Raw genomic sequence first — 15,108 nt, 5'->3', positions numbered from 1 at the left:
GTATGCACAGTTTGAAGAGGTATGAAGGTGTATGCACAGTATGAAGAGGTATGCACAGTATGAAGAGGTATGCACAGTATGAAGAGGTATGCACAGTATGAAGGTGTATGCACAGTATGAAGAGGTATGCACAGCATGTAGCATTACATTCACAGACATGAAATCCATTACACAAGGACAGTGCCAGCTTTTTTTGTTTTTTTGTGGTGTAAATCTGAAGTAGGAAAAGATTAGTCTCCTCCCTCTCGCTGTAGAAATCCTCCTCTCTAAACTAGGAAATACTCTTCTCCTCTCTGAGATACATTGTCATAGAAATCCTCCCTACAGTAGGGATGGTGTTTGTTCTCCTCCCTTCTCTGAGATAATAATCATTACATTGATACCATGAGCGTCCTGCAGCCCGATCCCCGGCCGCTAGTCACACCGGAGTTGCTCTGAATCTTCCCGGACGGAAGGTCGATCTCCGGGGAACGTCTGCACATCTCAGGTGAGGACAGACGGACTCTATTAGGAGTCTCTCCAAAGACTTTGTAACTGGCAGAAAAAAAAACTTCAATGCGTTTTTCAAGCTTGGAAACGATTCTCCGCTGATCAGATTTCATGTTTCGGCGTTCGCTTCCTACGGCAGATAGCGAGCTAAAAATAGCGCCGACGTTTCCTGTCCGTCTTCATAACAAGTTCTTTCCCAGAATGATGAATTTCTATTTTATTTTATAGCTTTATATCATTTGTATATAATTACTAAAACACATTTTTTGGTCTCCTTTGATGGCCGGTTCACACCACAGAAACGCATTCCGGATGCTTTTTTTCATGCGCGTTTTTGATGCGTTTTTTTGATGCGTATTTGTTGTAGTCCAAGTGTATTTCCCCCCTCTTTTTTCTTCAACTTTAGGGTCAGCTCACACCATTGATACGCAGTCCAGATGCGTTCCAGATGCTTTTCTGCATGCGTGTTTTTTTGTAAGTTTTTGTGCGTTTTTTGTGCGTTCCAGTGCGTTTTTGATGTAGTCTGGTGCATTTTCTCCCCCCCCCCCCTTTTTTTTTTTTACCTTTAGGGCCAGTTCACACCATAGAAATGTAGCCCGGATGCATTCTAATTTATTTTCCGCATGCGCATTTTTAATGCGTTTTGTGTGCGTTCCAGTGCATTTTTGATGCAGTTCGGTGCATTTCCCCCCCCCTCTCTTTTTTTTTAACCTTTTGGCCAGCTCACACCATAAAAATGTAGCCTGGATGCGTTCCAGATGCTTTTCTGCATGTGCGTTTTTTATGAGTTTTTTATGCGTTTTTTTGGTGCGTTGCACTGCGTTTTTAGTGAGCTTTTGATGTAGCCCAGTGCATTTTTTTCCCCCTCTATTTTCTTAACCGTAAATAAGGACATGTGCGTTCCAGTGGGTTTTTAGTGCGTTTAAGTGTGTTCCAGCGCGTTCCAGAGCGTTTTTGTTTGTGTGTTTTATAGCGTTCCCGTACAGGAAAAATGCGGTATGTTCTATTTTTTATTTTTTTTGTGGAACTGGAATGCACTGGAACTGCAATCACTGGTGTGAACTATGCCATTGGAAACCACATAACCTACTTTCTATGCGTTTTTGATGCAGAACAAAAAATGCACCGGACTGCATGTCATGTGAACTGGCCCTAAATAAGGACATGTGTGTTCCAATGCATTTTTGGTGCATTTTTTGGTGCATTTATGTGCATTTAGGTGCGTACCAGTGCATTTTCCAGTACAGTGCAGAAAAAAAAATGCAGCATGTTCTACTTTTTTTTTCTGCAATTCCCTTGTGTGAACTATGCCATTGGAACCCATATAAGGGCCAGTTGACACCACATGCAGCCCAGTGCGTTTTTTTTTTCCGCATCAAAAATGCATTGAAAGTAGGTTATATGGTTTCCAATGCCATAGTTCACACCAGTGTACGGTCAGGTCGAGAAAAAAAAGAAGTAGAACATGCGGCATTTTTCCTCCACTGGAATGTAGTGGAAAGCTGTAAAATGCATCAAAAACGCACCGGAACGCACATTTCCTTATTTAAGGAAAAAAAGGGAGGAAAAAACGCACCAGAACACACATTTCCTTATTTAAGGAAAAAAAAGAGGGGAAAAAACGCACTAAACACATCAAAAACACGCAGGCAGAAAAGTATCTGGAACACATCTGGACTGCGTTTCCAATTTTGTGAACCGGCCCTAACCTACTCTCCATGCGTTTTTTTTTTTTGTTTTTTTTTTATGCCGAAAATAACGCACTGGACTGCATGTGATGTGAATTGGCTCTGAAAGCAAAAAGACAGTAGTCCAGTGTGTTTTTTTTTCTGCATCAAAAAACGCATTGAAAATAGGTTATATGGTTTCCAATGGCATAGTTCACACCGGTGCTTGCTGTTCCAGGGCGTTTCAGTTCCAGAAAAAAAGTAGACCCTGCTGCATTTTTCCTGCACTGGACTGTACTAGAACGCTGTAAAACGCATCAGAAATGCATTGAAACGCATGAAAAAAAGCATCAAAACGCATCAAAACCCAGTACAGTGAAAAAAAAAAAAACAGGAAAAAGGAGTAAAAAAAAAGCAGCTGAAATGCATGAAAAAACGCATCTTAAAAACACTGGAATGTGCCAAAAACGCATTAAAAGCGCACATTCAATAAATCTGGAATGCGTTTTTGTGGTGTGAACCGGCCCTTAGGCTTTTTTCCCCCCTCTCTGTTTTCACCTGGTGATCTGGCCAGTAACACAACTCCTCCCCTCCACTCTGGATGAAGAAGCACAGGGGGCGCAGCAGACGGCAGCGTTGTCAGTCCGGGGAGAGAGGAGTGTTAAATATATTAGCAGATTTAAATATAATAATAAATAGAAGCCAAACTCCAACTGACACTTTAAAATCAATTACAGCAAACTGTTTTTTTTTCTGTTTTTTTTTCAAATAAAAGGGATAAAAGTTTTACAATAATAAATAAAAGCTGATCATTGTAAGCACCCCAGTCAGTGGTAAATGGTTTGCCTCGTCCCTGTACACTGATACATTTGCAGGAGAGCTTGTTCTTATTTGAAAAACAACAGACTTACTGGCTGAATCATCAGATGAAAATAAAGGAAACAATTCCTAAAAAGAAAACGAATGCAGCCGTCACGTCTAAGAATTGTGAAGCTGAAATATAATAAATGCTTTTGGGGTTAAGACCGCTTTAACCTTGGTCCATTAATTTTATTTTTATATATATATATAATGTTTTTTTATGTTACAGCAGATTTATTTTAACAGCATTGTGAGTATTGTGTAAGTGTAACATGCAGGTATGCAGCTTCTTTCATGTAGATCACGGGGCTCCAGAAGGACAGCGCCATCTTTATTTAGGCATCATCCAGAGTTGGCGTCTACATTGTGGACGGAGATGCCGGATCGGGGGTGACACAGCCATGTAAAGTCTGCGGCTTCCTACCTTGTGACTTACTAAAAAGTGTAAGGTTGCTGTGTGATCAGCGGGGGAGGGGGGGAGACTGAGGAAGGGTGTCCTTCTGCCTGCAGCAGACTGATGACTTCCTCTCAGCCTAGGCCAAGTCACTGGACTGACCTCTGTGGAATGTCCTGGAGGACGAGTTCCTTGGAACCCATCAGCAGATCATTATATCAAAGTTTTAGTTTTTCTTCAGCAAGGACTTCCTTTTTTGGGGGTAAATTAGCCAATCGCATTCAGAGTTTATATTTCCAGAACGGCACCAGGATTGTCACTCAGAATTATGAAGATGACCTAATTAGATGCCGTTCCTTCTATACCAGGATCTCCAAACAAAGGACCAGTGTACTGTCCTTCAGACTTTAGAGGGACCGGACTGCGGCCAGTGGGTGTCAGTGGGAGGATTAGTGCCCCATCATTGGTATCGTTGGAAGGAATAGTGCCCCATTATTGGTAATGTTGGGAGGAATAGTGCCCCATCATTGGGAGGAATAGTGCCCCATCATTGGTATCATTGGAAGGAATAGTGCCCAATTATTGGTATCGTTGGAAGGAATAGTGCCCCATCATTGGTATCTTTGGGAGGAATAGTGGCACATCATTGATATCGTTGGGAGGAATGGTGCCCCATCATTGTTATTGTTGAGAGGAATAGTGCCCCATGATTGGTATCGTTGGGAGGAATAGTGCCCCATCATTGGTATCGTTGGGAGAAATAGTGCCCCATCATTGGTATTGTTGGGAGGAATAGTGCCCCATTATTGGTATCAGAGGGAGGAATAGTGCCCCATCATTGGTATTGTTGGGAGGAATAGTGCCCTATCATTGGTATTGTTGGGAGGAATAGTGCCCCATTATTGGTATCAGAGGGAGGAATAGTGCCCCATCACTGGTATTATTGGGAGGAATAGTGCCCCATCATTGGTATTGTTGGGAGGAATAGTGCCCCATGATTGGTATCATTGGGAGGAATAGTGCCCCATCATTGGTATCGTTGGGAGGAATAGTGCCCCATCATTGGTATCGTTGGGAGGAATAGTGCCCCATCATTGGTATCGTTGAGAGGAATAGTGCCCCATGATTGGTATCGTTGGGAGGAATAGTGCTCCATCATTGGTATCGTTGGGAGGAATAGTGCTCCATCATTGGTATCATTGGGAGGAATGGTGCCCCATCATTGGTATCATTGGGAGGAATGGTGCCCCATCATTGGTATCGTTGAGAGGAATAGTGCCCCATGATTGGTATCGTTGGGAGGAATAGTGCTCCATCATTGGTATCGTTGGGAGGAATAGTGCCCCATCATTGGTATCATTGGGAGGAATAGTGCCCCATGATTGGTATCGTTGGGAGGAATAGTGCCCCATCATTGGTATCATTGGGAGGAATGGTGCCCCATCATTGGTATCATTGGGAGGAATGGTGCCCCATCATTGGTATCGTTGAGAGGAATAGTGCCCCATGATTGGTATCGTTGGGAGGAATAGTGCCCCATAATTGGTATCAGTGAGAGGAATAGTGCCCCATAATTGGATCTGACGTCTTTTTGACCCCCAGATTTCACATTAAAGAGGAGCTGTCATGATTTTTTTTTCTTTTTCTGGGATGGGAAGGATGTTTAATAGAAATAAGAGACCCAAATATTTATTTATTTTTTTTAAAAACAGTGTCGAAATAAAAAAATGAAAAAGTAAAAAAAAATTTTTAAAAAAAATGTAAAGCACCCCGTCCCGCCGAGGCTCACGCACAGAAGTGAACGGAAACATAAGTCGCACCCGCCTATGCCTCCTCCGTGCCTTAAAACTGGTAACCTGTAGAAATTTTTCAATGTCGCCTATGGAGATTTTTTAAGGGTAAAAGTTTGTCGCCATTCCATGAGCGGGGGGCGCAATTTTGAAGCGTGACATGTTGGGTATCAATTTACTCGGCGTAACATTATCTTTCACAATATAAAAAAGAAGAAAACTGGGCTAACTTTACTGTTGTGTTATATAATCTCACTATAATAATAAAGATATATATTATTAAATAAAAAAAAAAAAAAAAAATATATATATATATATATATATATATCATGTTTGGGGATTCTAAGTAATTTTCTAGCAAAAAAAAAAAAAGATGATTTTAACTTGTAAACAACAAGTGTCAAAAAGAGGCTCGGTCCTTAAGTGGTTAATACAGGACCATTTTTCTCTGTACTCCCAAATGCATATCCCCCAACTTTATGAGATGAGACTGAGGGACACCTATCAGCAAAAGTATGCAGGCAGAGGACACACCCCCTGCCACGCCCCCTTAAAGGAGAATTATAAAAAAAAAAAAATTAATCGTTAAACCCATAAGTGCTTTTTATTTTTTTTTTTTATTTATTTTTTTTTTTTACCAGTACTATTCCTTTATAATGACTTTTAAAATTTACTAAATCAGCAATTTAGAAATTTTATGAACGGTTTAGCACTGAGAAACACTTTTTGAAAAATAAATTGTGCATTTTATATACAACTTTACAGATCAGACCAAAATGAGGGACAAATGAGGGGGAAAAAGGGACAGAGGGACATTTCTCCAAATCAGGGACAGTTGGGAGCTATGCAAATGCCCAAATAAAATAAGCGATATATATATATATATATATATTTACATGACTGGAGCTGTAAGAAGTACATAGCGTGTGAACAATCTTCCATGTGAGCTGAAACCAGTCCAAAAGAAATGACTTCATCGTTTGGATGGCAAATAGGAACAATGCGCGGGCCGCCAAAACATCAATCTTCTGTGGGTCCGCCCAACCAAATGTGATTGCTTAGTCATAGTTTATAATTTTTAAGGTGCAACATTATTATTATTATTATTATTACATTATAAACGATGAATTAAAATGATTAAAGAGGAGCTCCGCCCACCCCTGAGAAAAATGTAAAATCCAGCAGCTACACATACTGCAGCTGCTGACTTTTAATACTAGGACACTTACCTGTCCCGGGGTCCAGCAATGTGGACACCGCAGCTGGTGTTTCCATCACCTGTCGGGTGCTGCCGCCTCCATTGCCGGTAAGGGAAGTGAAGCGCGACGGCTTCAAGCCAGGTCCTTACTGCGCATGCGTGAGGCAACTGCTGCGCTTTACTCCTGGCCTGGCCGCGGAGGAGGGAGGGAGCCGAGATGCTGGCATAATTTGCTGCGACCTGGTCTACCCCCTCCCCCCCCCCCCCAAGAGTGGGGGCGGGGGGGTAGACAAATAATCCGAAGTTCCACTTTTGGGTGGAACTCCGTTTTAAGATGCATAAATGCAGTATATGGCCAAAAGTGGACACCTGACGATCTCACCTGCCTATGTGGCCAAAATGATCATCTATATTAATGAGTTTCCAGTAAAAGTTGCCAGTAATACTGCAGGATACAAAGACATTTTAGACTTCCAACAAACAGTTTGGGGAAGTTCCTTTTCTGTTCCGGGATGACTGTGCTCCTCCTGTGTCAGAGCCTTGGACGTGGCCATAAAGACGTGGTTTTATAGGTTTGGTGTGGAAGATCTTAAGTGGTCTCCATGGAGTCCTGACCTCAACCCTACGGAAAGCCTTCGGCATTTATTGGAACTCCGAAAGCAAGTCAGGTCTTCCCATTCAACATCTGTACCTGACCTCATAAATGCTATTTTGTTATGTGGATAGGTTATCTGAATGTGTTTGCATTACCACTTGACAACGTTTGGATGTTATCCTTCTAATGTTGGAGGTCTTGTTGTTGAGTAGGTGCAGCGTGGTGTGGCAGGCAGTCCCGAGTTCGTGCTCCCACCACATAATGTGCTGTACCCACCATGTCGCATGCAGTACCCACCACGTAATGTGTTGTGGTGTGCCCACCATGTAATGTGTTGTGATGTGCCCACCATGTGCATGTGCTGTGCTCACCATGTAATGTGCTGTGTTGTGCGGTACTAACCATGTACTGTACTGTGCCCACCATGTAATATGCTGTGTCATGCAGTGCCCACCATGTAATGTGTTGTGGTGTGCCCACCATGTAATGTGTTGTGGTGTGCCCACCATGTAATGTGCTGTTCCCACCATGTAATTTGCCGTGGTTTTTCCAACATGGCATGTGCTGTGCCCACCATGCAATGTGTTGTGCAGTACCCACCATTTAATATGCTGTTCCAACTATGTAATGTGCTGTGTTGTCCGGTACTAACCATGCAATGTGCTGTGCCCACCATGTTATGTGTCGCGATGTTCCCACCATGTGCTGTGCTCACCGTGTAATGTGCTGTGTTGTGTGGTACTAACCATGTAATGTGCTGTGCCCACCATGTAATATGCTGTGTTATGCAGTGCCCACCATGTAATGTGTTGTGGTGTGCCTACCATGTAATGTGTTGTGATGTGCCCACCACGTGCATGTGCTGTGCTCACCATGTAATGTGCTGTGTTGTGCAGTACTAACCATGTACTGTACTGTGCCCACCATGTAATATGCTGTGTCATGCAGTGCCCACTGCCCACCATGTAATGTGCTGTGCCCACCATGTAATGTGTTGTGGTGTGCCCACCATGTAATGTGCTGTGTCATGCAGTGCCCACCATGTAATGTGTTGTGGTGTGCCCACTATGTAATGTGCTGTGCCCACCATGCAATGTGCTGTGCAGTACCCACCATTTAATATGCTGTTCCAACTATGTAATGTGCTGTGTTGTCCGGTACTAATCATGCAATGTGCTGTGACCACAATGTAATGTGTCGTGGATGTGCCCGCCATGTGCATGTGCTGTGCCCACCATGTTATGTGTCGTGATGTGCTCACCATGTAATGTACTGTGTTGTTTGGTACTAACCATATAATGTGCTGTGCCCACCAAGTAATGTGTCGTGGATGTGCCCACCGTGTAATGTGCTGTGTTGTGTGGTACTAACCATGTAATGTGCCGTGCCCACCATGTAATGTGCTGTGCCCACCATGTAATGTGTTGTGGTGTGCCCACAATGTAATGTGCTGTCTCCACCATGTAATGTGTTGCGGTTTTCCCACCATGGCATGTGCTGTGCCCACCATGTAATGTGCTGCGGTTTTCCCACCATGGCATGTGCTGTGCCCACCATGTAATGTGCTGTGGTTTTCCCACCATGGCATGTGCTGTGCCCGCCATGTAATGTGCTGTATAGTACCCACCATTTAATATAATGTGGTGTGGTATGCCCATTATGATATATTCATGTGTTAGAATGTCACAGTCCAGACCTAAATCCAAATGAGAATCTGTGGTAAGGCTTGAAAATTGCTGCTCACAGACGCTCTCCATCCAATCTGACAGAGCTTGAGATATTTTGCAAAGAAGAATGGGCAAAAATGTCCCTCTCTAGGTGTGCAAAGCTGGTAGAGACATCCCCAAAAAGACTTGCAGGTGTAACTGCAATGGAAGGCGGTTTTACAGAGGATTGACTCTGGGGGGCGCCATACAAATGCGCCCCACACTTTTCACTTATTTATTTGTAAAAAATTTGAAAACCATTTTCCTGCCAATTCACAATTATGTGCCACTTTGTGTTGGTCTATCGCATAAAATCCCAATAAAAAACATTTACATTTTTGGTTGTAACATGACAAAATGTGGACAAAAAAATTCAAGGGGTGTGAATACTTTTTCAAGGCACTGTATGCAAAGTTTTATATATAGTTTTTACATTCATTATCTTTCTATCACAACACAAACAGATAAAAGGTCCAAATCGCATGAAAATGGAGAAACTATCCTATCTGTTCGTTCTGATCTCTTTGTGGTTTTTGCTCGAACTGACTCACTCTGGTAAGTTTTGACCATATTAATTGTCTTGACTTTGTACTTTTTTAAACTGATGACATACACAGTATATCAGGGGTGGGCCGTCAAAGCCAGCAAGGCCTTCTCTGCTGGCCTGAACACTATCAGAATCGCTGATACCGCTCACTGACTGGTTACTAGAGGTTATAGCACACATTACGGCTCACTGATTAGTTGCTAGAGGTTACAGCACACATTATGGCTCACTGATTAGTTGCTAGAGGTTACAGCACACATTACAGCTCACTGATTAGTTGCTAGAGGTTACAGCACACATTATGGCTCACTGATTAGTTGCTAGAGGTTACAGCACACATTACGGCTCACTGATTAGTTGCTAGAGGTTACAGCACACATTACTGCTCATTGAATAGTTGCTAGAGGTTACAGCACACATTATGGCTCACTGATTAGTTGCTAGAGGTTTACAGCACATATTACGGCTCACTGATTAGTTGCTAGAGGTTACAGCATACATTACGGCTCACTGATTCGTTGCTAGAGGTTACAGCACACATTACGGCTCACTGATTAGTCGCTAGAGGTTACAGCACACATTGCGGCTCACTGATTAGTTGCTAGAGGTTACAGCACACATTACGGCTCAATGATTAGTTGCTAGAGGTTACAGCACACATTACTGCTCACTGATTAGTTGCTAGAGGTTACAGCACACATTACGGCTCACTGATTAGTTGCTAGAGGTTACAGCACACATTACTGCTCACTGATTAGTTGCTAGAGGTTACAGCACACATTACTGCTCACTGATTAGTTGCTAGAGGTTACAGCATACATTACGGCTCACTGATTCGTTACTAGAGGTTACAGCACACATTACTGCTCACTGATTAGTTGCTAGAGGTTACAGCACACATTGCGGCTCACTGATTAGTTGCTAGAGGTTGCAGCACACATTACGGCTCACTGATTAGTTGCTAGAGGTTACAGCATACATTACGGCTCACTGATTCGTTGCTAGAGGTTACAGCACATGATTTCTGCTTGTTGATTGGTTGCTGGAGATTACTGTGGATATGACTTCGGGGGGGGGGGGGGGGCATGATATACATAACACAAATTGCTGATTTATGTTTTAATAATATATATTTTCCCCCCCATAAATGTGTATTTAATTATTCCCAATAGTCTATTATATTAATTTCATAGCTTTTTCTGTTGGTTGCACTATTTCCAGTAGTGTATGTTTGCAGGACCGTCTTTTATATTGATTAGACCCTGGGGAAAACATTTCTTGCCCCCCCCCCCCCCCCCCATGCAGTTTCACCTGCTCTGAAATATACAATAAACAACAGCTAGACTCAAAATCAGTTTACTGAATCAGATCAGGCGGCTATTGCGATTGGTTGACAGAGGTTACAGTGTATCATTACCGCTCACTAACTGGTTACTAGAGGTTACAGCACACATTACGGCTCACTGATTAGTTGCTAGAGGTTACAGCACATGATTTCTGCCTGTTGATTGGTTGCCAGAGATTACTGTAGATATGACCCGGGGGGGGGGGGGGGGGCATGATATACATATCAATGCTGCCGGTCGCCGCTATTTACATATTAAAGCCACTGCTATTCACATATGCATGTCGGTAATTTACATGTAAACACAGGGTCTGCAGGTGAGTCATCTGTACACAACAATAGGGCAGAGCTGAGCAGCATTAGTAGCAACACTTCACACTGAGATATCGGGACACGGCTGGGGACTAAAACCTCAAGGGACGAGGGAATTTAAACAGGATAGTTGGCAAGTATGAGGCAGCTGCTTTGGACCCCACAACAATGACAGGGCCCAGGGCAGCTGCCCCTTTTGCCCTGCCTTAAAAACGGCCCTGTATGTTTATCTTAGGGCTTTTACCCAATCATATTTCAGCCATCATGTGTTGCCAGGGTCAAAGAAATTTGCTTTGAGGCCTTCATAATGAACAGTCGGGGAGCCTGGAGCCAAAAATAAATGGCAATGAAACTGTCGCTTTAACTCAGTGGTCTGTGGGCGGAATGTGGCCCTTTGCTTACCTGTATGTGCCCTGTTCTTCTCAGAGATACCAATGATGGGCCACCATTCCTCTCACTGAAAATGTCATAATATAAAAGTCCTAAAGTACCAAAAAATAAAGTCCCACGGTTTGTAGATGAAATGAAGATGAGAAAGACTTGACACCAATAATTACGAAAATATTTCTCAAATGGTGTTCAAGTGACCAATCTCCAACATCAAGTGAATTCAAAGCTCAGCAGAGCAAATGGCTACCGTTACAGCAGCACGTGCGCCTAAGAATGAATAACATCCAACAGGAATAAATGTAGCAACTCACTCCCCGTGGCACCACCTGATGTACTCCAGCTAGGGATAAATAAAGCTCGCCAAGAGCCCAAAGGAATTTCTCATAGTGTAGTAGGTTTATTAACAAAACGAGTAAAACAGCATAAAACCAGAGCAAATAATCCAGACAACTCACATATACAGCTGCTGCCAACCCAGGATCACGCAGTGGCAGAATCCCTACCCAACGCGTTTCGTCCAACGGGACGCTATCAAGGGGTCATCTAGTCTTGACGTCTGCTCTTATTTATAAGAATAATGCACCCATTCAGACAATATTAGTAAGAGAAAAAAACACGGACTTTAGAGGCTCACTGTAATTTTCAGTAGAAAAGTCAGAAAATGTATTAAACATGATTATAAATAATATTGTTGGCATAACATGCTAAAACTAAACATGGTGTTTGATCTACACGACACTCGCAACGCTTAACACAACCAATCGTTACCACAGTACAAAAAGATCAACACTGATTCGATTCGGGTGATAATAGTTGAAGGAAAAGGCTGGTTGGTGGTTGAGGCGTGATGAGGAAACTCTACATGTTGTGCACTTTTAGGCGCTTCTTCAGGAGATTGCAGTCTAATATACATGAGAAAATAAAAACATTTAAAACCAGAAAAAAAAAAATCTATTTATTAACATCAACCTCAAAATATATCTATCTAGATAGCAGTATACATAGTGGAATACATGCCAATCGCGTGCAACCTCCAACATAGGCAGCCAAGATAGGACAGAGAATAGCCCCAGGTGGCCAAACCCTAGGTGCAGGAGTGCATATAATTGTAGGGATAAGATCTAATGGGGCAGGTAGGAATACAACAATGAAAACGGGGAGAGAAAGAGAAAGGATAAGTAAAAACACTTACAATATAAAATGTAAAAGGCAATATGTATGGGCAGGTCTGGCAGACACATCCACCAATCAACGGATCCGTACGCCTTAAACGGTATATAACGCTACAAAAAAGTATGTAAAAATGTAATGCACCCATTCACAGGTGTATAGTATTCCCAATTAGATTGCCGCCACCGGAAATGGTATGGTGGCCTTCTTGCCGGAGACCCGGAAATAGCTTGACAGCCATGTTTAAATTAAATCGGAAACGGCTCGGTGACCATATTTGTGTAGAACTGGAAATAGTAATACAGTCATATTTGTTTAGACCAGAAGTAGATATCCTTCCACTGACACCAATGATGGGGCACTATTCCTCCCACTGACACCAATGATGGGGCACTATTCCTCCCACTGACACCAATGATGGGGCACTATTCCTCCCACTGACACCAATGATGGGGCACTATTCCTCCCACTGACACCAATGATGGGGCACCATTCCTCCCACTGACAGCAATGATAGGGCACTATTCCTCCCACTGATACCAATGATGGGGCACCATTCCTCCCACTGACACCAATGATGGGGCACTATTCCTCCCACTGACACCAATAATGGGACACCATTCATTCATCTGACACCAATGATGGGGCATCATTCCTCCCACTGACACCAGCGATGAGGCACTATTCCTCCCACTAACACCAATGATGGGTCACCATTCATTCATCTGACACCAATGATGGGGCAGTATTCCTCCCACTGACACCAGCGATGGGGCACTATTCCTCCCACTAACACCAATGATGGGGCACCATTCTTCCCACTGACACCAATGGTGGGGCACCATTCCTCCCACTGACACCAATGATGGGGGACCATTCCTCCATCTGACACCGATGGAACACCATTCTTCCCACTAACACCATCGATGGGGCACTATTCCTCCCACTAACACCAATGAAGGGGCACCATTCGTCCATCTGACACCAATGATGGGGCACCATTCCTCCCACTGACTACAACAATGGGGCACTATTGCTCCCATTGACAGCAGTGATGGGGCACTATTTATCCTCCTACTGACCACATTGGCGTATACAACAGCGTGTTCCAATTCCTGCCAATATCCATCAACTTCGCACAGCTATTGAAGAGGAATGGACCAACATTCCACGGGTCACAATCAACAACCTGATCAACTCTATTGCGAAGGAGATGTGCTGCACTGCGTGAGGCAAAGGGTGGTCACACCAGATACTGGTTTTCGATCCCCCTCCCCACGCCCCAATACAGTAAAACTGCACATTTTAGCGTGGCCTTTTATTGTGGCACACCTGTGCAATAATCATGCTGTCTAATCAGCATCTTGATGTGCCACACCTGTGAGGTGGATGGATTATCTCGGCAAAGGAGAAGAAGTGCTCACCAACACAGATTTTAGACAGATTTGTGAACAATATTTGAAAGAAATAGGCCTTTTGTGTACATAGAAATAAGTCGTAGATCTTTGCGTTCAGCTCCGATTAAATGGGGGCAAACACAAAATTGTTGTGTTTTTTTTATCATTTTGCTCAGTGTATATATGATGTTTGGGGGTCCTGAGTACATTTTCTTGCAAAAAATAATCATTTTTACATATAATAGGAGAGGAATGCCAGAATAGGGCCTGGTATGGAAATGGTTAAAATACCTTGTTTTCTTTTCTTTTAGAGAAAGAGATTTCCCTCCTCCCTACAAATATGAAGATACATTTATACCCAGGACTCATCCATATCACATGGGACTGCAACATAACCGAATCTATGAAGAACTATACATACGATATTACGTTTCAGGACGCAACTGATGAAACCATCACTGTGAGCATAACAACATGAAACTTTATTTTATTTATGTATTTATTTATTGGCAACAGTTCCACCGCTTGATCGTTCTTATAGGCGATGGGAGGGGACACAACCCCCCCCCCCTTCCCCGCCATCCCGTGTTTCTCCGGGCTCTCCTGTGCCGTCGGGGGGCCCGGAGAAAGAATCGGCCGCCGCCGGATGACAACGATAGAGATTTCCAGTGACCAGATGGGTCCCGACCTGAAATCTCTTATTTACCTTTAATAGCAAAAGATCAAAAATATATATATATATATATTATATTTAGATCTTTCGTTTCATGAAATAAATAAACTTCCGGCCTAGACCAGAAGTGACGCCTTGACGTCGCTCTGGTCCTCCAAGGCCATAGAGTCGACACTCTTTGATCGCCTATGGGAGCAGTCGGCTGCACCGTCAGATGGTTTCTCGGGTGAACCGGTGCAAACGGTTAACCAGAGAGACACAGGTGAGCAGCAGGAGGCTTTGGGGGGGGGGGGTACGCCATTCCATAAATACAGTGAGCGACTTCTTCTATGGTTTGCTTCTGCTGATTTATTTATTATCAGTTACAGTGTTCCCAGCTCCCTCTGCAAACTACAGAGCACCTCCCCCAATGTTGTGGAGAGAAAAAGAAAAGGGGGGAGGTGTTCTGTGACACAGACACAGTACATTGAGTGAGCGTTGTCACCTTAGGACAGAAAAGGTTACTGGTAGGGTCACCAGGTGAGAAAACAGTTTAAAAAAAAATGCCTGAAAAAAGAAAAGTAATGCAGCAACC

At 43.2% G+C, this 15,108-nt stretch overlaps 1 protein-coding gene across 2 annotated transcripts in view; it reads left to right on the top strand.

The window, feature by feature from the left end:
* Window positions 1-271: 271 nt before the first annotated feature.
* Window positions 272-15,108, top strand: part of LOC143981696 (granulocyte-macrophage colony-stimulating factor receptor subunit alpha-like) — a 116,916-nt gene continuing 102,079 nt past the window's right edge. For both annotated transcript variants that reach the window (XM_077479711.1, XM_077479710.1), the window contains exons 1-3: window positions 272-487; window positions 9,165-9,255; window positions 14,173-14,321. In XM_077479711.1, coding sequence (XP_077335837.1) covers window positions 9,183-9,255; window positions 14,173-14,321 — 222 coding nt within the window. In that variant the 5' untranslated portion in view covers window positions 272-487; window positions 9,165-9,182. The remainder of the gene's footprint in view (window positions 488-9,164; window positions 9,256-14,172; window positions 14,322-15,108) is intronic.

Source organism: Lithobates pipiens, unplaced genomic scaffold (genome assembly GCF_037356315.1).
Source record: "Lithobates pipiens isolate NorthernLeopardFrog02 unplaced genomic scaffold, aLitPip1_a1.2 Scaffold_16, whole genome shotgun sequence".
Taxonomy (NCBI): Eukaryota; Metazoa; Chordata; class Amphibia; order Anura; family Ranidae; genus Lithobates; species Lithobates pipiens.
The sequence above is the reverse complement of the archived record's forward strand: the minus strand, read 5'-3'. Positions and strand labels throughout refer to the sequence as shown.